At 36.5% G+C, this 25784-nt stretch overlaps 1 protein-coding gene across 6 annotated transcripts in view; it reads right to left on the bottom strand.

Annotated features, from left to right (window-relative positions):
* The window catches only part of LOC148013961 (MADS-box transcription factor 3-like), a 135674-nt gene that overhangs the window by 81365 nt on the left and 28525 nt on the right, over window positions 1–25784 (bottom strand). For 2 of the 6 annotated variants that reach the window (XM_087667004.1, XM_087667003.1), the window contains exons 2-3: window positions 20726–20804; window positions 13468–13564 (exon numbers count right to left, since the gene is read on the bottom strand). In XM_087667004.1, the coding sequence (XP_087523130.1) occupies window positions 13472–13564; window positions 20726–20804 (172 nt within the window). In that variant the 3' untranslated portion in view covers window positions 13468–13471. Of the gene's footprint in view, window positions 1–13079; window positions 13565–20725; window positions 20805–25784 lie in introns of those variants that run through there. The other 4 variants (XM_087667000.1, XM_087667001.1, XM_087667005.1 and 1 more) reach the window with 3 other exon arrangements.

Here is a 25784-nt window from a genome sequence, read left to right as displayed (position 1 = left end):
TATTACTATGGACCTAGAGCTTAGGAGTAACTTTCTTATAAACCTTGAAATACAAATGTTACCCTAGAACACCAACATATGAGCCCACTTGGTCCCCTCGAAAAAAGTGAAGACATTGTCCAGGATGCTCGTATCCTAGATAAAACTTGTCTGGGTGTCATGAATGATGTCTGGAAGCATAGGGCAAGGTTGGCTTCCAATCATCTTGGCTAGGGCCTTATAGGCCACTCACAACAAGGTGATCGGTCTGCACAAGGATAGCTCCAACCGATCTCCCCCTTTGGGGAGGAGACTAACAAGACCTACCAATAAACTCCCTGGCATCTGTTCTGAGCCGAATATCTCTTGAAAGTTCAGTAGTAAGGGGTCCTTCACCATCTCCCAGTAGGTAGTGAAGAAGGCCTTAGAAAGCCCATCCTGTGCATTGAAGGCCTCACCTAGCTCCTTCTCTATAAAGGGGTCTAGGAGGGAGCGTCCCATATTCTTTGTGTGACCAAGGGCAGAATGCAATCCTAGACCTGTTGTCTACATGGCTGTACTTTGACTGCCTCCTCTGAAAAAACTGTTTGTAGAAGTCAGTGGCAATCTCCAACACCTCATTTGGTCTAGAGCAAATCCTCCTGTGTACTGATCATAGAGGCTGTGAATCTAGTCTCCTGAGGTGTGAGGTTGATGCACCTGAAAAAATTCTTTCCATATCCCAGAAAAAGGTGCTAAGGTATGGAAGGAGAACTCAGAGAGCTTGTCCCTAAGGCATCGGCATTGGTTGCCCGTGCACACACCTACTACATGTGCAAAGTGAGATCCTCTGGTGCCTCCCAGAGTAGTCTATGCGTGGCTGCTAGGTCTCGTTAGAGTGCTCTCTCCTCCTTCCAACTTTGTTGATTGGCCTATAGGGCTACCTCTGAGTAGATCCTACTCGACTCGGCTAAGGCCTTTGCAACCTCCTCTGCGATTCCCTAGCCCATTCCCTAGTCTAGAGCTACTCAATCTGCCTCCTCACCTCCTCCCTCTTGTAGATCGACTCTGGGATCTGACAAGATCACGTGCCATGGGCTGAAGCAGGAGCATTAAGAGTGAGGAGAATCGGGCAGTGATCAAACCAAGTGGTATCGGCCAATTTCCCTACTTGGCCTCCATGAGAGCACCTCCACTCTCCCACATAGAACCTGTCTAGCCACTCCAGAAGAGCTCCACCCAACCGCATGTATCCCCAAGAGAAGTCCAACGACCTCTCCCTCCTATAGAAAGCTGGGTCTTGCCAAGCATCACATGCTCCTATTGTGAGGAGGAAGACCTCCCATGCCTCCTACTTCTCCCCTGCCATAATCTCGGCCTCTGCCTTGTCCTCTAAAGCCTCGAGGTTGTTGAAGTCTCCTCCAACAATCCAAGAGTCCACCTTTGGAAGTCCTATTGCGATCTCCAGCTAGAACCTACTGCGTGTCCTAACCTCAGTAGGAGCATAAACGTTGAGGACTCCAAGGCACGAGTCCCCTATATCCAGTCTCATCCATAGGACCCTCCTTGCTACAATCGTCCTGTGGTCTCATACATAAGTGTTGAGGCTCGAGCGAGGCTCGAGCCAATAGAGGTGCATACGCCTCCACTCTTGCCATGGGCATTGATGGAGTACTCCCAGTAGGTGTGTGAGCTGCCTGGACATACCTTCCCTACTCGATGGGCCTGGGAGGGAGTGAGCTTGTGCTCCTGAAGAAGTAAGATGTTGATCCGTCTGGCAAGAGCAAGATGCAGCTTCTCCTACCGAATAATCAATTTCCTAGAACCATGTGCCCCACTATAATGGAGGTTGTTCATGTTCCAAGATGCTACGTATGGACTCATGGGGAAACTTGTGACTGGCCAAGAACAAGCATATCTTCGGTGTGAAAGCTCCTGATGAAGAGCAAGAGTTATGGGGGATGCGAATGCACTTAGCCGCAGCTTGGAGGGTAAACTCCATTCCCCCATGGTGGCTCTCAGGTAGACCATGGGGGTGATAGATGCTCCAGCGGTACCACCAGGGCGTCTATTATCCAGGCTGAAAGGCATGACTCTCTACACTTGTTGAAGTGAGCAGCCTGTGCGAGGGGCCACTCGATCATATCCATTGGTAAACCCCACTGTGGAGGGGCTCAAAAAATAATATTGAGATGTGGGACCTTGGCTCTAGCCCACCAATTAATGTCCATCATGCACCCTGGCCACTTGTGGTTGGGAAAAAAGTGCTAGTCCTTCTCCCATCCACTCGGAGATGTGGTGTGCAACCTAGCCCCTCACCTATTGCTCTATCTGTGTCATCTTCCAATCTCCTAAATGAGAGGTCTAAAAGAAGAAAGCATAGTTTTGTTCCTCTGATGGTGCTAGTAAATGGACCTTGTCACTCCCTCCTTGACTTGCAAACCATGAAGATCCCCACCTCTAGAGGTAGTGGAAACTCTTCGCGCTCTACAACTCTCAAATAAGACCATGGAACACTGCGGAAAAAATCTTGGGGCAGCGTGATGGGCACGTCGACCAAATGAGCTGGTGGTTGTGTGTGTGTGTGTGTTTTCGGGGGGGGGGGGGGGGGGGGGACCGGGCTATTGCTACTAGTAAGGAGAGGATATGGGCATGTGAGGCTCGTCACCTCTTGTGGGATGGGGGGGGGGGGGGGACGGGGAGAGGGGGAGAACTGATCGGCAAGGGAGAAGGTGGGGAAGAGGACATGCAAGGGGTGGTGGGGTGATTGGATGTATGAGGCAGTGGGTGTGAGGGGGGGCGAGTGGGCTTGAAAGGGATAGGGTCAAGGGGGGTGATCCATGAGGGGGAGGGGAGGACATGGGGGATCTTGGGTAGGGGGGCTAAGTTGCCTCAATGGGGGTGGTGGGGGTGGAGGCATGTGATCCTACTGGGTGGGACGAACGGGGGTGGGGGTGCTGCGGGATGTTCTAATGGGGGACTCGTCGCCCACCCTCTTGCTCGATGCTCTGTCATGGATGTGTCTGAGGGGCTGACTGAGGCCCCCCTTGCCATCTCCCTCTTTGTCGTCACTAGACCCGTGTGAAACCGTCAGCATCCACCTGCGGTTCTATCGAGTGAGCTGCCTTGGCTCCAAAACACGTGCAGTCTACTGCCTGATGCCCAAAGTCATGGCATCGCAGACACTAACCAGATTGCCTTGTCACAATAACCTGATGCGTGAAAGAGTGTTTGCGTGTCTCAATCTCAAGAAACTTGGGTATGTTCTTTGTATCTTTTACAGCCACCTGTACCTTTGGGACTCATGTGGCTCTCACTGCATCCGTGAAGGAGGGAGAAAGAACTAGCTCACAAGCTATATCCACAGAGGTGAGTCGAACCATGAAGATCCATTGACCCATGAGAACTGCCTCCGCAATTTTCGTTGTGCCAATGCATAGCATGGAGTGAAGCCAATCCTGAAGTTGTGGGCCCTGGATGGAGAGTGTTCTACGACCTGTCCATAAATTGTTGTTTCTTTCATATCCATGTCGCACGGACGGAAAAAAGATGTTCCTCAAAGAGGACGACATGCAAGGTGTTAGACTGGGGGCACTTGCAGAATGCTATGGCATCTCTAACCAGAGGTTTCCATTGCGCATCACTACTAGGGGCTACCAATCTAGCTACTGTGATACCGGGGGAAATGTTGCTACCAATCTAGCTGGGAGCTACCAATCTAGCTGCTGTGATACCCGGGGGAATGTTGTTGTGACACCAGAGGTTTCCATTGCACAACACTGCTAGGGGCTACCAATCTAGCTGCTGTGATACTGGGGGGAATGTTACTGTAGACGAAGGGAGCAAAGAATGCTAGTGGTATCAACGTGCACCATATAGGATGGAGGCACTGCAGTCATAGTAGCAAGAGAATGCCATTCCACCCCCTTGGGAATGTGGGAATGCGTTCCACACCAAAAAAATGCCAAAGGAATGGGGGAACGCTTGTGAAGGGGAATAACCAGGGGAACGTGGAGGGGAATGTCGAGGAAACACTGCTGGGAACGCCTGTGAAGGGGGAACCTGGGGAACCTGAAGGGAAACATGGATATTGACGTTTCTCAAAGGGGAACATTGAAAAAGTGATGGGTACTGTTGCGACTGCCAAAAGTGACCACGAGGTGTCCGGATTGTGGCGATTGGTGTGTAAACTGTTTGTTGTCAAGAGCAAGGCATTGTGTGTTGCGACTCATGTGCATTCATTTCAATCTCTAGGTAAGAGAAAACTGCCCACTAGATTGCAATCTCCTCTCTCTCTCTCTCTCTCTCTCTCTCTCTCTCTCTCTCTCTCTCTCTCTCAAACAACACTATTTTCATAGTAGTCTCTTTCTCTCTCTTAAAATAGGTTCAGTCTCATGGAGGGTCGACTAATGCTTTTGATTCCTGAATTTGTAGAAGTCATGGCTTCCTCGGGATCAAAGTGTTCGGGCAATAAGCAATCTCAACCTAGTTGGTGGAACAAGGTTGAGAAAGTGGACCATTATGCATCAAAGGGAGGTGCAAAGAAATGGAAATGCAAAAGGTCTAAGCAATTGAAAACAAGAGGATCCAATCATGTGAAGCAACACTTATGTCATGTTGACATTAGAGCCCAAATAATTTTCTGCCCAAATACCACACTCGAAATGCGAAGGCAACTCTTGGCAAAGTACCCAAGTGAAGAAGACAAAGCATGTGCAAGGAAAAAGCAAGCAATTGATGCATCTATTTTTCGTGGACAAGTTGATGATATAGTCATGGATGATGGAGCCATGCATGGGGGACTTGGAACTTTTGCATCCTCACAATCCCATCATGGAAAATGTAGCAAGCAACAAACTTTGGGAACAACCTGGGATCCTTGTAAAAAGAATAGGGTGGATGCAGCTGTGGCAAGGTTTTTCTACCATGATCATGTTGCATTCAATGTTATAAGATCTCCCTACTTCCTTGAGATGGTCCAAGAGATTGCCAAGTATGGTCCAACAACCTATAAGCCTCCATCATATGAGACATTGCATACCACTTTGTTGCAAAAGGAAAAGGATGCAATTGAATGGAAAGAAAAAACTAGCACTAAGTGGATACCTAAGATTATGAGTAAAGTCACAACAGAGGGTGAGCTTGATGCCATGATGAATCTCCAAAGCCCAATTACATATTCAAGGCTATTCTATCAAAAATAGATGGGTTTGCTTGATGCCATGATGAATCTCCAAAGCCCAATTACATATTCAAGGCTATTCTATAAAAAATAGATGGGTTTGCTTATATACAACATCCAAGCTAGCTTCTCCACTATTAGAACCTATTAAACCTTCATATATGGTAAAAGATTCCTTGAAACCAAAGAGCCAAAAAGAGAACTTAAACCAAAGCATGCACCGTTGAGAAGTGTTAAGATTTTTGCTCAATGGTGGGATTTAGGCAACACTCATTGATTCAAGAGTTTCAACTATAGTAGCTAGGCTATCTCTCACCTAGTGGCAAGCACTCTTTCTCTATTCGATCTACCACTTGTCGACCCATGAAGAAGACAAATACAAGACTAGATTGAAGTTGTAGAGAGAGCTCACTCTCAAACACATAGACACACACACTCTCTTAATGTCACTATTAAACACACACACACACACACACACACACACACACACTCTCTCTCTCTCTCTCTCTCTCTCTCTCTCTCTCTCTCTCTCTCTCTCTCTCTCTCTCTCTCTCTCTCTCTCTCTCTCTCTCTCTCTCTCTCTCTCTCTCTCTCTCTCAAACACACATTCCCTCTTTTTTTCTCTATTTCCATTTTTGTTTTAATACATAGGATTTTGAGTTTAGAATTTCCTCCATAAGTTGGGTACCCTACCCATCTTTTTGGCCTTTGATCAATCCTATTTTAATGTATACATACATCTCTGATTAATTAGATGATTTTCATCAAAAGTGAATATAAGCTTAGTGTTTATAATCTCATCTAGCTACAAGTTTTCCTATCTAAAGTCAAAATATTTTACAATTAATACAATATTAGTGAGTTTGGGAATCTCCTAATTCCCATTTTTGGAATACTAAAAAATTCCCATATTCCCCAATATGGTGTTAATTTGCATGGGATGACCTAGCTTCGAATAATATTACAAAATAATTATGCAACCACAAGAAATAATCTCAATAATTTATAGTTGCACATTTTTATAACTATGCCTAAATTAAATTGATGTAGCCCAAAAAGATTAATCTTTCCATAATATTTTTGGCACATTACACCTTTGCTAGACTTGATCCTTCTTTTCCATTTGCAATTATTCACTATTTACGATTCACATTACCCCGTCCAAAAGAAGCACAAGTCCCATGGCACTCATGTTGAAAGTAGAAGGCCGTAGTTTGCATTGAAGACATAGAATGTTGAGGCAAAACGTGAAGAAGTTCTAATGCAAGAGTAATGTGGGTTATTGATGACGTTATTGTTAATGAAAAAGATGATAGTTTTACTTATGACATCTTTGGCAGCACCAAAATGATTGAAACATTAGCTTGTCATTATAGCTCCAACATAATAAGTGTTTTCATTGAAGAACTATATGGATTGATAAAGCTTGGGTTTTTGGAAGAGCAATTTCTACATCATTTTGAGGCTATTGATGGCTTTTGAAGTCGATTACAAAATAGATTCCACCTAATGACATTAGCTTCTCGATATTGATTGTCTTCTAGTATGTCCTCAACTTTAGGTAAGGCTTTTGCACCTTCCTTGTATCTTCAACATTATATGTGTTCTTGAGCTTTTCTTGGAAGGTAGTTACATTGTTACTTCTTGATGTCTTATTTTGACTCAAGCTTAGTACTTATCACGTGTTTAGCATGCATTCACTTGATAAAACTTGAGCGCATATGCACTCGAGCTCAAAAGAATCAAAAGTTTAAAACTTTGACTTTAATTTTTACCACTTTCTAATTTTGGGCTCGTTAGTGCCTCACTTTGCTATTAACTCCCCTTGCATGAAGTTTAAAACTTTGACTTTAATTTTTACCACTTTCTAGTTTTGAACTCGTTAGTGCCTCACTTTGCTATTTACTCCCCCTTGCATGCAATGCTTTTAGCATTGTGACATTATTGTTCTTGTGGTGTGCATGATTTTTCTAGTCAAAATTTATTTATCTTGGGGGATTTAAATGAATTAATTAATTATATGTACTTGTTACTAAGTTATGATATAACGTTACTCAACTTCGGGACAAACTATTTGTAAAAGTAGAGATTGTATTGGAATGCAACGTAAGCATCAAGGAATTATGGATCTTTTTCAAAGAATAGTATATAAGCAATGATACCAAGTACCAATTCCCTTGGCCCATTTGGCTCGCAATGTATAGCCTCTCCTCTTAAGAAGTTTACTTAGTAGAGGTTGATCTTGAACCAATTTTTGTAACTCAACAATTTGCACAATTCCAAGTACTTATACGGAAGTGGATGATATATACATAAGATCATTTCTAAAATCCCAAATTGTCATTCACCCCTCAGCGAGAGGCATTACTTGGGCTTTGAATTTTGGTGTTTAAGCCCATATGGCGAACCATTCCTTATCGAAATCGCATTGCCCTTGTGCTTGCGACTCAAGTGCTTATACTTCCCATGCTGTTTTGGTAACTCTCAATGTGGTATGAAGGAATCGAGCGAAGTTCTTCTAGATATGTGTTGCGTAAGCATGAGGATTTCTTCCGAATAGCGTGCATAAACGTGCTCTTACTCGTTCCATACTAGTGGCCATTTGAGCTATTCTTAATACTCATTAAAAAACATTCCTAGATCCTAATGAATATCGACACAAGCAAATAATTTCACCTTATTATAAATTCCTTTAAGGCATTCCATCACTTATCAGTTCTCATTTTGTGCCTTTTCTTTTTCCATTTTCATTATTGATTTCTCTTTTCATTTTGTGCATTTTCTTTTTCCATTTTCATTATTGATTTCTCTTTTCATTTAGACTTGAGGTTTGCTCACAACACTAGTTGAGAAGGATCAAAGGTGGACAAGACCTTAACAAGAAATATGGAAGGCAATGTTGAATCAAGAACATAGTGCTAGAACTATTGTTTTTTAGAGTTTCAATGCACTATTTTTGGGCACATGTAATTTTTTGGTACTTCATGGGTATGTCATTATCATTGTTATACTATTTTATAAGAGCGAGGCTCATTACACTACTACATGTTATATTAGTACCCATAGTTATACTTCTCACACTTGCAATTGTTATGTGTGTGCTACACCCATTGAAATGTAACTACAAATAGCATGGGCAAAATCCTTAGGAATCACTGGCATAAGGGGGTAATAAAATGTATGGTGCTAGAGGCTATGCTACAAGCACATGTAAGGAATTGTATCCCATAAGCAAAGAGGGAAGAGTGTGTTCAAGCTAGAAAGCTATAAACAATGTATTTGGAACCTTCAAATCAATCAAGTCTATTTCGTGCCAATATGATTCTCTATTTGTTCTTCTTCTTTCTCCCATAATCTATTCTTGTCTTCTTGCTCAACCATATTTTCCAATAAAGAGAAGGATAGTGAATCAAAAATTTGAGAAGACAAAGCTAAAAGATAAGCACTCAAAGGGGGGTCAAGTAGCAATGAAGGTAGAATTAACAAAGCTTAGAGAGCAAAGAGGCACACTTAGGAACACCATACCACACAAGTACTTGACATTACAAGAAGAGTCTAATAGTTTACATATGACTTTTGAAAGAGTATGATACTTTATTGATGTGCCTAATAGCATACTAGACCAAAAAGTCCATGAGCTGTAAAAACCTAATGAGTCAACAACAAAGAGAGAACATTCCCATCTAATTGTTTAATCACAAGATGACCAAGCTAATACCGCAAGAGCTATGGCTACAACTAGCACATGGGATGGAGACCAATATGTTCACAAATGTCAAAGGCTAACCTAAGATGTAGTGAGTGTGGCATCACATACATGTTTTATGATTGTCCAATATATAAGGCATCTAGTGGCACCCTAATCAAATCTACAATGCCTAGCATCTGAAAGGTCAAACCCACAAATACTAATCCAATAGACAAAGAGCTAATACCTCGGGTATATCTTAGGATCAAAACAGTTACCAAGCATCATTGATGTTGTTATTGATGAAGGTTTGTTTTACATCCCAAGTGGACCTAAGATTGATCAACCTAATCTCATCTCAATGGCTGCAACTATCAAACCAAATGGAGAATCACCTTACTTTCTCCTAGGAATATGAAACTTTCTCTTAACTATAGATGCTCAAAGCATGTCCATCATTCTCTATGTGCTTTCCAATTGAGACGACATGGGAAAAGAAGTCTTGATTAGAAGACCTTTCAAGCATGCAACCCAATGTGAAGTAGACTATGTAGCACACTAAATATACTTGAGCTTATGAAGCATTAAGATAGTTACCACTTTCAAAAAAGGCAATCTTTTCTTTTCTCCAAGGAAGGGCAAGAAGCATGTCTTTGAGTCAAACCAAAACCCTAGTAAGGATGGACAGAGAGTTTTGAAAGAGCTGCTCAAGTTATGAGAGAACCACTCAATAAGAACCCTCCTAAAACTAAGAGAAAGACTAAGCTTGATATAGTGGATACAATATCTTCTATGGCGATAAAGACAAGAACCTCATTGAGAAGAAAGAGGAGTCCCAAGGCTAATAATCAAAAGCATTGATAAAGAGTTCGCACCAAGCTCCAATGGGTTTCCAAAGTGTTGCAACATGCTCATGGCTATTACACAAGAAATCGAGGGATTTGGTTGCCTAAACTTCCCCCAAAGCCACCTCTACAAACAACAACCTAAGTCCCATCAAAATCAAAGAGGAAGAGGAAGAGATTCAAATGCAAATTTAGGTCAAGGACTACGGTAAATGACAAGACTGAAAAAATCATAGTGGACTGGGAAACTCGTACTTGTAATATCATAAAATTGTTTCTTATCTATCAAAAAAAGACACCTAGGTATATGATCACTAAAGTGCAACAACCCACTATTATTACTACTCCACCACAAATACCCATGGTGTTTGAGAGGTTATCAAGTTGCAATGTTATTTCAACTAGTAGAGAAAGTTTAAAGATGTATGCAATGGATCCCTCAAATGTTGGCCACAAACAACCAAAGGAAGTTATTGATCCATCCAAATGTCCATAAGTATCGTAAAAACAATGACCCTTTTTCACCTAAGTTGAAACAAAAAATCTAATAGTATAGGTGTAGTTGTGCATTCTAAGAAAATAGATCCACAAGGCACAACCACAAAAATAGCTATGGATCAACAACCTCTCTTTGCAAATAGCATCATAAACATAATTGGAAATTCCAAGTTCAAGGCTACTTCCATTCAATTTGAGAATCCAAGTGTGCAATCACCTATGATTGAAAAGATTGACCAATCCACTAAATTGGTAGTTGCTACTTCCAACTCTGGAGTGAAAACCACATAGCCATAGCCTTTGGCTATGGCCGAAACCTATTACCCTCATTGATAACCAAGTCTCTTTTACTTTGGCATCACAAAAGGATATGAACTTTTACATAGAGAGCACAATGAATCTTATGATTTAGAAGATCTAGTCTTCTCAACAAGAATCTTTAGTGAATTTGAAGCCTAAGTTGATCAAGAAATCCCTCGTGGAGATGTCATAAGGGAGTGTAAAAGTAGGATCAATTGGTAATTAAGCACCACCAAAAACTACATGATACAATGATATCATTTTCTTGTAAATATGTTCACATTAACATGGGAATTCCAACCAAAAAAATGTAAGAAGCTCGTGGAAAAGCTATTGCCTTGGAAAAAACAAGAGTACTTTACTCACATTATCTAGTTGTTGTAGTTGAGTTCATGAGGCTTATGAACAAAGCTAAATAGAAGGAGCTTTCTTTGATTCCCTCATTATACATTGACAATTGCAAGGCAAGCAAAGAGGAATTGAAGCATTAAAATAGAAAGAAGGACAAAGTACGTTTGAGTAAAAATAGTATGCTAGTTGAGGTTTATCAACCAAAATTAGTAGTTGACTAATGACTATTGGTGAGCAAAGAAGAGTTCTTTGGACTTCACTACATAATCTGTCATATGTAGCACCTACATCTTTGAGAGTGCTTGTAACTATTTGTGGTTTCAAACTTGTTGATCCACCTGAGAAACATTCTTTATGTGGCAAACTCCTTTTAGAGAAAGAGCTTCATGTAGCTAGTAGATTGGGACAAGGAAGCATGGTACTTGATTTCAATGCCCATTTTTTTTGCCTCATCAAAGACCTATACATTCTTGACCACTATATTCTACTTCAAAAGAGTCCTAACTTCTTTAAGTACTTTTGTCCAAGGTTGAGTGATATTGAGCCTACCATATCTTCTACTTCTACTCTTTCATAGCTCACATCCTCATCTAGTTATGTGAAGCAAAGTGAGTTATCCAAAATCTCTCCTCATAATAAAATAGGAAAAAAGAAAGCAATATACTTGAGCATCCCAATCATTGGCAGGCACTTATTAAAGGAACTGCATAGGAAACTAGCCCTAAAACAATGAGTGCCATTGACTCAATAGCTCATAAGTCATGCTCAACCTAACCAAAGCCTCTAGATGAATTGAAGGCTAAATTTGTTGGTTCTCTCCACAAATTGGAAATGGACATAGCTCGCAAAATAAGACTAGGTTGAATTTATGTTCCCATGATCTAAAATATATCTTATATGTAAAATAACCACGAGACTTATTATATAACCACTAATGTTTCATATAAAAAATTTCTTCCATCCAAAATAGTATTTCTTGTGTGAAAACTCTTATAATAGAAAGGAATTATAGAAATTTTAAAAAAATATATAGATCTTAAAATTCTAGCATATCTTTAGTTTGTAATTTTTAGAAATGCTTTTGGTTTATAACAAAAAATGAAGGAAACTTTAAAATCATGTAGTTCTTCATCATTTGAGGAAAACAAAGAAAGATCAAAAAAGATAAAGCCCTAAGAGAAGATCTTTGTTTTAAAGAAAGGAATCCAAATGAAAATCCTTTTTGCTATTGTTCCTCAAGCCACCTTAATTAAGCTACCTCAATCCCTAAGTGAAGAGCTTTTTTTTATTTTGTATCTCGTAGGGCCACAATCTATACTTAAGAACACCAAATACTTTCCTGTTATAATGGATTTCATGATTTTCACCAAAACATTAAAAAAATCACTTTTAATTCAAACATTTCACTTTTAACTCAATTTTTATGAATTCCACCAAAACCAAGTTTTCTTTGATTTCTCAAGTATTAGTTTACTACAACTTAATTATTAACAATTGTTTGCTTATTGAATTTATTTTACTTAAATTTAAGTTCCATTCATTCAAACATTTACTCATTTAATATTTACTAAATTAAAATTTACTTACTTAGTTCAAATATTGAAACATTACTTAGCTTTTAAGTTTTAATGTTATTAATAAATCACTTTTTCAAAATTCTAACTTAGACCACTATTATTTGTTTAGAGATTCATACAATTTAAAATAGTAAACTTATTATTACTAATTTTACTTTCATACCTTTTTTTATGTGATGATAATCCCTTAAATCTAGAGATTGATAGAACACGATAATCATTTAGAATCCTTGAAATTTATAGGGAAATAATCTTTCATAACAAATAATCATTTTTTGATACGATAGCCTTTTTGATACAAAAGAATTTTACCCACTAATATTTGGCTTAATTGAATATGATAATCCAGATATTTGATAGCATACCTGCATATCATACCCTATATAACGGCAAATCGTATAATAGACTTATAGTTTTGACATAACATAGATTCCATATTCATGTTAATGCAACTTAGAAATGACAATCATACAATAAGGGCTACATATATTAAAGAGCTGAATGATGAACTAATGAAACTTTCTTGAATCCATGCCTAGACCGACATTGGAGTTCTAATTGAGGAACCCATGCAATTCCAAGAGTGGCATGTATAATGGGAAGAGCAAGTACAACTTAATGAGCAATATGACAAGCATGTTGACAACCCTGTGATACTCATATAGGAGGAGAAATACAAGGAATTTCAATTGATTTCCACATTCTACAATGCATTTGTTCACAAAACACTTGAGGAAGTGTAAGTATTGGAATAGAAAATAGAGGGATGAAGCCTAATATTTGAAAAATCTTGGTACATTATTTGAGTTTTCATGGTTAAATTTTGAACTCAACTAATGACTCATTTAGAGCAAAGATAAAAGATTTGAAAATCCTAGAAGGACCCAATGTATGTAGCTCTGACTTCCCTTCAAGAAATGCCACAATGTGAGATGTGTGGAGTTAGTTGGACCAATCTTACACAATCACTTGCTTGGTAGAATCCTCATGAAAAACATCCTCCTCTCTATCCCTAGAAATAAAAAACATGATACTAGCTTCAAGGTATAGTGAACTCATCTATCTTACCATTTCATATTGTATTTTGAGAGCTTAAAAGTTCAAAGATGCTCCCAAGAAACACAATTTGATACCATTGCTTCTTTGGATCCACCACTGACCATGTCTATGTCAAAATAAGAATATGGAGAAGAATAAGAAAAGTAAGAAAAGATGTAGAGCTTCTTTGATCTAGTCCTTTACTCAAACACACCTCTCACTCGCTCACTCGCTCACTCACTCACTCACTCACTCACTCTCAAAACCAGAGACAACTTGATAGAATAGAAGTGAATTGAAATCTTTAATACTTGCACTCTATAGTATAGATGCACCAAAAGAGTAATTACAAGTGAGACCTTCCACCCTTATATAGATTAATATTAGGGTTAAGATTAGACCCCTCCTCTAGGGTTGCACCCCATTTGTATTTTAGGGTTCACATCCCTTTTGGTATTTTAGGTTTGTCCCCTTACACGTTAGGATTTGCACCCTCTTTTGGGCTTGGTAATCGCTTTGTGGAATCTAGACCGATCATTCCTTGATGCGTACTTCTATCTTAGCTAATTTGAACTTCGCTTATGCTATTGCAATTACATGTCCATGTGTGCGACCCAAGGAACAATTGTGGGTGTGAAAAATATAAATGCATATATTAATACAATATCCATGGGGGTAATAAGCATGAATCTCATAAAATAATATAACCATAATGCATCCATGAAGCATTAAAAATTATGTAAGTGTCAAAAATATAGGTTGAATCTCTAAGAAATAATAATTCTAGCCCTATGATCTTCTTTAACTTTTCCTTCTTTATTCTTATTTACATTGCCCCCTTCACGATGACTACTATTGGTTTCACAACACTCAAGTCAAAGGTAGGTGTGGAGGGTTGGGACAATCTCAATGAAATAGATATTCGTGGAGGAGTAATGGATGTTGTTAGTGAATAATTTGTACTAATGAAGATGATATCCTTTTAGATAGTATAGACAATGTTGTAAGTGTTGTGATAGATGGCAAGGATAACAATGTTGTTGGTGACATAGCTTGTAGAAGATGGTGTTTTTGGGATTGATACTTGTGATTGATGATCTTTCTGATTGCATAGAACTTGAATGGTCACAGAGAATGATGAGGAGGTTGCAAAAGATTGGAGATTTAGAGTGGATACAGAAGTGGTGGTATATGATTCTCCAAAAACTTTTATAGTTGCAAAGTAAAACCTCACATGCAATCACTTCTTGGGCACTTATAATATTAGGGGTTTGATAGATGGGTGGAGCTTTAGGAAAGATCAAATTATTCTCTCACACTTGAGGATATATGCGGCAAACGTACAGTGAGTACACATGTTTATGGGAGCAAATACTTAGTTAAAAGTATGCTCCATGGGATCAACCATCGATGATGGTTAATAGAGGAAGGTGTATTCAATTTATGAAGATGGAAAGAAGTGTCTTTGGTGAGAAAAAAGGGAGTTATTGAAGAAGATGATAGGGAGACACCAAAAGGTGGGGTGGACTAAAACTAGAGTCCAAACCAAGTAACCCTTGAAGAACATGGTTCTCCTATGGATCAATCATATTTGGCAATTGATGTAATTGGACTCTTCTTGGAACATGAAGTTCCTTTTTTGTCATATTACAAGAATGATTTTCTAGCACTAGGAAAATGAGATATTAAGGGAAAATACAAAAGAATGCAAGTGACTTAGGGAGATAGATCTGGCTTGACTTATTGAAGTTTCTTTTGGTGTTGAATAGGAGTAGTGTTGTACAACTTGACTTGTTGCAGCCTTATAAAGTTGAAATAAAAGTATGAGAGATTTGAAGGCTAACTATAAATAATGAAATTGTTTCGTAAGATAGAACTGTGTATTGGAGTTGCATAAAGAAGATTGAATATTGAGCTTGGAGATTGGAAACACAATGCCTTGTTATCACTAAATTTGTAAGCTGAAGAAGAACATATACTTGATGAATATTTGGATGCTCATTGAAGTAAATTTGCAACTCCTCCTATAGAAGTAGATGAGCATTGGATATTGTAGTTAAGGTATGTCTTCATTAGAGACACTTAGAATGTTGTCATTGATAGCTTCTTGATGCCCTTGTCCCTTGTTAGAGTCTCTCAGATGATCTTGGGAGCTTGATATTCCTATGATCTACCATCCTAATGCTTTGAAACTTGAGATTTAAAAAAAAAACCTCAGTTGGTGTCATCTTCAAGTTCTAAATGTTTGCTATTTTGTTGTTTCACTAGTTATGATGTATCATATTCTTACATTTACTTGTAAAAACTTGGAGAGTAGCATGCAACAAGTTAATTTGATTCATAGAAGAGAAAGTATTGCTAGTAACTTTGCTACTTTGTGCCACAATACCTAGGATAAATGTCTAGAGATTGTACCTCATATCATACCCTTGCACAAGATATAGTATTGTTCCATAAGTTGAGGGATTTCAACCTAGTTGGTGTAAACTTTGAGCTAAAGAATGAAATTTAAAAACTATGTACACAAGTGAGCTAGGTATATACAAGAGTTAGGTAGATGATGATGCACCATTACTCTACCTCACAATGAGCCATTCGTAGAAATTTGGATTGTACTATAATCAAGCATCAATATCAAAAGAAGGTATGGTAACTTGATAAGATAGAATACATATAGGAACATCAAGTATTATGGATTGTACTATAATGAAGCATCAATATCAAGAAGGTATGGTGTCTTGATAAGATAGAATACATACACGAACATCAAGTACCATGCTTTCTTGGCCTAGTCTGCTAGTGACATACTACTTGGATTGATGAAGCCTCCATTCTAAAAGAATACCCCTAATTTTCATTGAGATTAGGGCATCTTGAGTTCTTTAAGGAAGAAATGATATACTAGTATTCCTTGTTACATTTGTATCGAATTCTAAATAATTACCTATCCCCAAACATATCAAAATGTAAATCAATATTAATGTTTCAATCCTTAATTCTATCTTGGAATTCCAATTGAAATATTGGACGATAGGAAATTGGTTCAATTTCAAGTGGCACGCACATTACCTTTTTTAAAAAGGAGTTAATATCTTAGTATAAAGGGTAAATATAAAATATAAAAATACTCATTTTATGTAAAAAATTTGCCACGACATAGCACCTTTGAGTCTAGAAGATGTTTCAATGTGTAGTTCTGATTCCAAAATCTTATCAAATTGAGGCACCATGCTACAAATTAGATAGGAGCAAATTTGAAATGTAGGAAAAAGTAAAAACAACAAAAAAAATTCATGGAGGTCACTTCCATAACCTCTTTTTTTCGTAAACTCTTAGGCCTTACCTTTTTACAAAGCACCCTACTCCCCTCCTCTCCCAAAACTATAAAAGATCATCAACACAAAATACCACTTCCCCTCCACTCCCAAAACTATAAAAGTGCCAAACAAAACTCAATACTTTAAGGCAAAATAGAGAGAGCAACACAAGTTTCTAGCTAATTCCTCAAGAAGATGAGGTGGTGTTGATGTTTTCTTCCTAGAATGAAAACATCCCTTTGATGGTTGTTTGTTTCCTTGATAGCTATTATGTAGTAGCTAGGAATTAGATTTTGGACACTACCATATTGTGTTTTTGAGAGAGGCAAGCATATGCTAATCCTTGGAAATTTTTCTAGTTACTTATATGGACGGCCCTAGCGAAAGGAGTATAAAGCTATTTTGAGGTATATTTTTTTAAACATTTTATATTGCACTCACTAGGGGATTGGCCACTTAGCACCACACAAAACTTCTTGCACTATATTGGGGATTCTTATACCCCTTCCTTTCAAATTACTATCATGCCATGGAAGGTTGATGCACTGGCATGGCATGAGGCTCACCAAAGCTATTCCATCTAAAAATTAGATGCATGTGCACTGTCGCAAGCACCATTATTGTGCACTCACCTTTGGGCATTACACACTTTAGGAATCTGAGGGATAGTGACTAAGGTGCAACGAAGAGTTGAGGGTCATGCAGGACTCCACCTATTGTGAGAAGGATTCATATACCTCATAAGTGCAAGTAAGAGAGAGGGGTAGAGTGTATTATTAAGCTAGGTTGACCCAATAATTAGGTGGCTATTCCATGTTGAATTCATAAAGCATTTGGTAGGCTTTAGAATTCTAGCAATCCCATTATATGAGAATGATTTTTGACAATAATAATGCAAAGAGCTCAAGCTTGCCACCCTTCATTAAACACTCTCTTCGAAGTATGGAATTAATTTATCAAAAAGATATACTAGCCAATAGTAAGTATACAACATTATCTTAAATACATTGCTTTAGGTTATAGTCACATGATCCTTTTGAGATAAAGTTAGATCCCCCCTAATCATCAATCACTTCGATTATCCAAGATAGATTATGAGAATAGATGGTTGGTCTCATGGATTAAATCAACTACCAAAAACATTATTTGTCAATTTTTAGATTAATTACCATATCTAGTATGTGTATTGCAATACTAGGTTACAACCATGACTAGTATGGGTATTGGTATAATCATATCAATAGCTATTTAATCAAATGTAGCATGAATTGTGAATCAACATCTCCCTTAATGTCCATGATTTCAATATAAAATTGCTAACCAAAGTATTTGTTCACTTGTATTAGAGTTTTGCTCAATGTTTTATAGTTTTGTATGATCATGGTTGTCTTTTTGTACTAAAAAGAAAACCTCAATTAACATGATTCCATTGTAAACATGGAGAAAATAAGAGGAATATAGGGATTCATTTTATACAATTTTTATTTCTCAAGTGGTTGCTATATGTAAATGATCTATATCATATACGTTCAAGGCCTATTTAAAAATATCCCTATTTGTGAATTTTACTCAAATAGGATACACCCGTTTTGTATTCAATCTATGAATAACCCCTTTACAGGGCACCCTTCTCTATGAAAAAAATGTGTCAAAAATGTATTTTCTAAATCCCTTATTTTGAATGTACATGATATTATCTAATTGTTTGAGCCACACGTTTATCTAAATATATACTCTGGAGATTATACTTGTCTATATATCCTAAGTTAGAAGAGTATATAGACAAATATTTAACACGAAAGCTCATATTGGAAGGAGTGACCTTGTATTGGAAGCCAAGTAAAAAAATTTAATCAAGAAATTTCCTAAAGGGTTTGCATTGTCTAATTACACAAAAACAAAGTTTCTGTGTTTGATGGTTTTAGTAAGGTCTTGTGATAGTAGCTCCCAAGTTTGATGGTTTTAGTAAGGTGTTGTAAGAGTATTATTGAAATTCTTGAAAAGAAGCATGATTTGGATTTGTAACTTTTTTAAAATACAGGTTTATTCATTTTTGTCCTATGGTTACAATGTAACAAACCAAGCATGAAATATCAAGCATTTGTGATAGATAAAGTTAGTTATTTCAAAAATAATCTTATGAAACAAATATAATGAAGAATTATCTTTACATTTGAAATCCTAAAAAAACGAATTTATAGTTTGATAGCAAGTATCAAACCATTGTAGCAAGCTTTCAAAAATAACTTTGCATACACAATAGGAAATTCTATATATAGGAGAAAGAGTTACAAGGAAACAAACTAGAATGTAGAGCTCAATTATGTTTGAAATTATTGTCTTCTAAGTTGAGAATTTACTACAAATGTTTTTATCCCCAGCTAAGCTAGTAATTATGAACCTCATATTTATCATAGAGGTGTAAATTGCAACATGTATAAATTATAGTTTCAAAATTACATCATCATTGCGTTGACAATAGCCTCAATGTTTTCCTCATTTTTGGGTTTACAAATAATGGCGTCCCTTCTTTTTCCTTTGGCCACTTATCCCTTCTAAATGCCATCTATAAATATATCAATCAAAGGGAAGTCTATGGAATTCCATGTAAAAAGAAAGTTATATATTGGACAAGCTTTTACTTAGAATTTATCATTTGGAAGACTATCAAATATGATTTGACAAGGCCATTATACTTGTTAAAGACTTTGCTAGGGCCTTACATATCAATGTATGGCAAAAACATTCTCACAACCTCACTAGGAAATGTCTTAAATAATTTTGTCAAGATGATTCTACTATTTGGCAGTCTTGATACTTCTTAAAGACTTTGCAAGGCCCTCACATATGATTCTATGGTAAAAATATACTCTCATAATCTCACAAGAAAATGTACTAATGCTTTATGATGGCACATCAATATTTGTGAGAACAAACAAGTAATTGAATTCTATGCAATAAGAAAATGATTAGATGGATTGGTAGCAAATGGTCTAAGGAAAAAAAGGCCATCACATATGACTATGATTCTTCCAATTATCCTATTCTATTGTATTGGCTTAGAAAAATGGTTAAGTGTACAAGATAAGAATCATAGTAATACCACTTTTTAGGGAATAAGAAAATAATGGATTCGATTTTTGTCTCAAATTAGATTTACTTCTCTTAAATCAAACTTGCTTTAAAGATAGTAATTATTTATGACCATAAAATGGACTTTTCCCTTCTTACAATTAATTTAGGGTTTGATAGTATACATTAATGCTTCTCAAATGGGACTTTTGCTTGTCCATGTTAAGAAGAACTTGCCCATCAGAAAATCCTATTGCTGACAATAGCATAGCCTTTTCTAATGCATGTAAATCCTTTTTGCAATCCTATTAGTGTTTTCTTGCAACTCGTTTTATACGAAGCGATAGGCAAGACACTTGACTAAGTAAAGTATGGAACAAGGGTTGTTGTATACTAGAACATGGTCCAATTCAAATAATAGCTACAAAGAAGCATATACTCCTAGGATTTCTCATATTCAACAAGTTGTATACTATAAGTGAGCTTGCAAATTAAAGCATATCAAATGAATTTGAGTCTTCCTTATAGTTACAAGAAAGCATGAAGTATAATGAAGAGACACATTTAGGATATTTTATTTATTCATCTTACATCAAGGACCCATAAAAATCTTAAAGGCATATTCCATAAGTGCTTCTCTTATTGCAAGCCATGAGGATTTTGAACACTAGACTAATTGTAAACATAAAAGTGGTACTATGTTTGGTAAAGTGAGACTATTCAAAGATAAGAAATTTGATAAGTATGCTATGGAAAGTGATGCATTTCAACATGGAGGAGAACTTTTCAATGTAAAAGCACATACTATATTCACAGATTGACTTTGTTACTATGAAACATGTCCATTGAATAATATATCTTCACAGTGCTAATGGATCTTTTTACTTTTGGACATATACCTCAATTGAGCTTGCTAGCTGAGCTTGTTCAAACCTCCCAACACTGCTGCTTGTGAATCTCTCTAATATTTGCTCCATTCTTGGTAAAGTATGCATTCAAGTTAGCTCTCTCTCTCTCTCTCTCTCTCTCTCTCTCTCTCTCTCTCTCTCTCTCTCTCTCTCTCTCTCTCTCTCTCTCTCTCTCTCTCTCTCTACGTGTGTGTGTGTGTGTGTGTGTGTGTGCGTGCGTGCGTGTATTATATACAGATGATCATAGATACACCTAAAAGATACACAAAAAATGTTGATGAGAAAGATTTAAGTTTTGAAAACTACAAAAACCTCCTTCAAGTTTGCAAAAACATTTTAACAAAACAAGATAATTTTGAATAAAAGGTGTACTCTAACTAAGAAATCCTCCAAAATTTTGGGTTAAAGGTATGTTTGTATTTGCTATGAAACAACGCATCCAAATATATTTTTAGATCTTGCAATGTCTTAAATAGCATGCAAGGTAGGTAGAAACACACAAGTATCATTCTTTTCAGTTACTTAAGCTAAGACAACATATGGCACATATATTTAAGTTCAATATGTACATCAAAATAATGGTCCATTGTTGGAAAAAGTAGCATATTTCAATAGCTTACATGAAACAAAGAAAAGCACATGAATTGCAAATTTTTTGACTTTCCTAAGCAAAAATAAAATACAACCCAAAAAGTGGAGTATGTACATCAAAATAGTAATCCATGATTGGAAAAAGTAGCCTCTCAAAGAAAAATTATTTGATTTGGAAATATAGTGTGAGACAACATTGAAGTTTATAGAGTCAATATATTATTCCACCTTGTTGCTAATTGTCATATCTAGATTAAAACCCCCGTAGTGATAATATTGCAAATAACGTGTAATATTGGAAAGTATTGATTCACTGTTCAGATCCTTTTTTGTATCTAGAAAATGATAATATTGCTAGACAAGTGGTCTCTCCTTTATCTATTAATCACCAGGATTGATCCAATATTTTCATATGGCATGTCCTTCACTCTAGATACAAAAAGCATAGCAACTTGTTTTCTCCCAAGCTTAGTAATCTAAGAGTTGTTGCTAAGTTCTACATTAAACATCAAATTTTACCAAAATAAAGCACATGAAAGTAACTTATTATGGAAAATTTCTTCATTGCTAAATTGAAAGTTATGTAATATTAATCACATATATAGGATATTGATAAATAATGATAAAGGTATATGATGTACTATGACATACTTGCCATTGAACATGATTAGAGGAGCTTATATGGTTGATAAAAGTAAAAATTCAGTGAAAATTAGGAGATGAGACTATATGATGACCAATAAGTCTTATGTTGAGATGTTATATGACTTCTCAAGTTGGCCAACATATATTGGGCACAAGAATGTGCTCATCTCATCTCCTTATGCATACAATCTACAATGTAACAAGAGGCTTGAGCATAAAACAATTGAAATACATGAAGATTTACTTTTCAATTTACAATTTCCCCAAGAATGTAGATACTTCTATAGCATAGAGGCTATTCTCCAATTACTCAAATCTTTAAGGTTCAACTCTTTTAGAAGGCATCAAGATTGAAGAAACTTTATAGACTTTTATAAGCTTATTTAATATAGTGCCTATAGAGAAACTTATTTTTAGAAGAGTTCTCATGCAATGACTTATTATATAAGTGTTGGCATCTATGATTTGTCCACTCAAAACAAGATCAAGAGATAATATTGTATATGTATTAATTTAGATGAAACCTAAGTCAACATCAGTAAGACCTCTTAATGAGACATTAAGACTCAATGTAGAATTGTATCTAATTCTCACACGTTCATCAAGTGCAAATATTTGGACTTAGTTTCCCCTTAAGAATGATATGTGATATATATGTAACCTTATCAAATAGTGATTTGTCTACTTTGATTGCTAAGGTAAAATTTTAACATCGATTGAGTACATGATATTTTTATATGATCCATCTATTTTAAAGGAGCAAGGACATGAAAAATATCAATCTCATTCCTAAACTATCAAAATAATACTTTTCAAGGAAATGGGTAGTCCTCACATCCCTATCTTCAACCAACCATTGACTTTAGAAATACAAATATCCTAAAGATGTATAGCAAAAAAAGCTTCCAAGCAAGGATGTTTGAACCAAATGTGATGATCCATTCTACAAAACATCTCTAGAAGTATGTATCCATTGACAATTGTCATATTTAAAAATACAAAATTCCATTATATTTCACATTAAGTTCCTCACAATTCCCTCTTAAAATCATGCAAGTTGTTACACACATTGACGAGTGTATAAAAGAAAAACTAATGGAAAAGCACACTAAAGATAGTATTTTGTTTATAAAGGTTATATTAGCTAAAAATTAACCTAAACCAAATCCCAACAGAATTGAAACCACCATTAGATTATTTTTCCTATTCAAGAATGAAAATGGGATAAAAGTAAGGGTAGCTTCATGTACAACATGGTCATTAATTGCTAAAGTTATGCTTGAAATTTGTGATATGATTGTATGTTGGATTTGGTATAATTTGTTATCTTATCTCAAAAATTTTGCTTGTGGTAACCATTAAAAAAAGATGATTTGTTGGATAAGAGTGTTGGGAGCCCTACACCAATGAGTCTTGAGGATCTTATGAAATATTGGAAAAACTCACACTAGAGGGTGAGAGTCCTACATTCTTGCAAGAGGAGTCGATATTATGTTTTGTTTGATTACTAGAGTACCTGATAGAGCAAAGAGCTGAATGGTAACTGCCTCTCTAATATAAGATGTGAGAGATTAGTGGGGCTTTGAGCTCATTTGGTTTGACCTTGTGGAGTTAGAAAGTCCCATCCTAGGTAGGAAAATTTTGGTCACTCTTGGGAGAGTGAGAGTTTTGTAATAAGATTTTTAAGTAATATATTAGGATTGGTCCCATGATAGATAAGACATGTTCGATCACTCTTGTGAGAGTGACACTTTTGTAATAAACTTGTGGAGTTAAAAGGTCCCATCCTAGGCACAAAAGTTTTGGTCACTCTTGTGAGAGTGACAGTTTTGTAATGAACTTTTTAAGTAATATATTATTCTTTCCAATGCGTTTTTTGATGTGCTTAAAAGCTATGTTAGCAAACCTTGAGTAACAAATTAATAAAAGGAAGCTTCTTTTTTATTCACAAAGTGTGGTAGGATATCTTGCTTAATGAGATAACTAAAAGAAACCCATCAAGTAAGGACCTCGATGTGGACCATTGAGAATATATAATTGGTGAAATAGATAAGTCATGTAACTTTTCCAAATTCTAGATAGAGATATTAGAATGTGAACCTACTATTTGATAGAATAGAATCATATTAATATAATTTTAGGAGACTCAAGTAGAATTGAATATTGATCCTAATAGCTGTAGAAGTTTAACATACAATTATACTCTCTTTAAACGGAGTGTAGTGTTAGCCCAATCTCACCTTTAATTGGTGGTAAAGTGATCCTTCTTATATGGATTCTAGATTGCTATTAGAAGTGACTATTTCATGTTTTCCCTATGAAGGATCAAAATTTCTACATCCCAATAAATATATTGTTTTGAGGAGGAGATTAGATAGTATTATAATGCATGGAATTGTAATTTTAATAGACTATTGGGAAGCTCCTCTAGATCTTATAGGAGACACCTCACACGTGGTATTGAGGTGTCTCACATGTGCTATTAGAGCAAAAGGTTAAAGGTAGGAGAAACCAATGAATAAAAGGAACTTAACTAAGATAATAAGACATGTTTGAATAGAACCAATCATTCGAGTTATATTCTCCTTGCTATATGAAGTGGCCTAAATCTTGGGAAACTATTTGCACTGAGAAGCCATGTTTGAGATTATGAAGAAAACTAAATGTTTTATAACTTCCTCAAGATGGTTGGTGTTTACTTGACTATTGTCCAATACCTTTTTCCATGGAGTTGGACATACATGGAAATCCATACAAGCTAGAACTTTCAACTCTACCATGTGTATGGAGAGTTCATCGCTAGCTAGAAAGATTAAAGATAGTTATAATCTACTATCTCTATGCTATACACAAGGATCTGTTACTTGGTATCAATAATGGATAATGCTTGACATTATTAATCTATCATCATGATATATATAGTACCAAAAGAAAGAGTGATCATTATTTCATGGAACCCTATGTTTGAAACTCAATGATAAGGGTATCCCAAAGTGCTCAAAAAAACATATTGTCATACTTAGAAGAAGCTGCAAAGTGATGAGGACATAGAGTTTGACTACTTTTACAAAAAAAAAGAAGATAGCTTCAATAACTTGTAACTTGGCCTTGGGATGAAGAATTTCTAAAATATATTTATATTAAAATAGGAAACTTTTATTGTTCTTATAAGATTCACCTATGCTAGATAACTAGGTTATTATGACAGATAAGTGATGAGATGCATCACATACAATTGAGATAACAAGTACCTTAGAGACAATGTGTCTTTGGCCCTGCCTTAATCTATGGAGAGACACGGGTAAAGCATAACTTGGGAAAGAGTTGGATCCCTATTTCTACTTCGATGAGAATATTCATGAGGATTTTGAACCTATGCTAAACAACTAGATTATTTTGACAGATATGAGATACATCGCATAGAGTCAATCTTTGAAATCATATACATGACAGCTTGTGGATCACCTATGCTAGAATTTTGAGAGAATGAGAATGTTATATATACCTTAGAGACAATGTGTCTTTGGCCCTATCTTCATCTATGGAGAGGCTATAGCTAAAGCAAGACTTGGGAAAGAGCTAATCCCTACTGCTATTTGGATGCGAATATTCTTGAGGATTTGGGAACCCACATTAAATAGTTGAAAGGACAAGAGGAGGAGATTAGGCTATAGTAGACTCTAAGTATGATCTTTGATAAGAGAACGTTTGCTAAGCCCATACGAGAAGTAAATCTTTGGAAGATATTCAATGTGCTTATGCCTAATGCATTGTAATAAGAATAGTATGCCAAATTGTTTTTACTAATCCTCGA

Source organism: Lygodium microphyllum, chromosome 25, assembly GCF_053477565.2.
Source record: "Lygodium microphyllum isolate KBCC chromosome 25, Lygodium_microphyllum_v1.1.10, whole genome shotgun sequence".
Classification (NCBI taxonomy): Eukaryota; Viridiplantae; Streptophyta; class Polypodiopsida; order Schizaeales; family Lygodiaceae; genus Lygodium; species Lygodium microphyllum.
The sequence above is the reverse complement of the archived record's forward strand: the minus strand, read 5'-3'. Positions and strand labels throughout refer to the sequence as shown.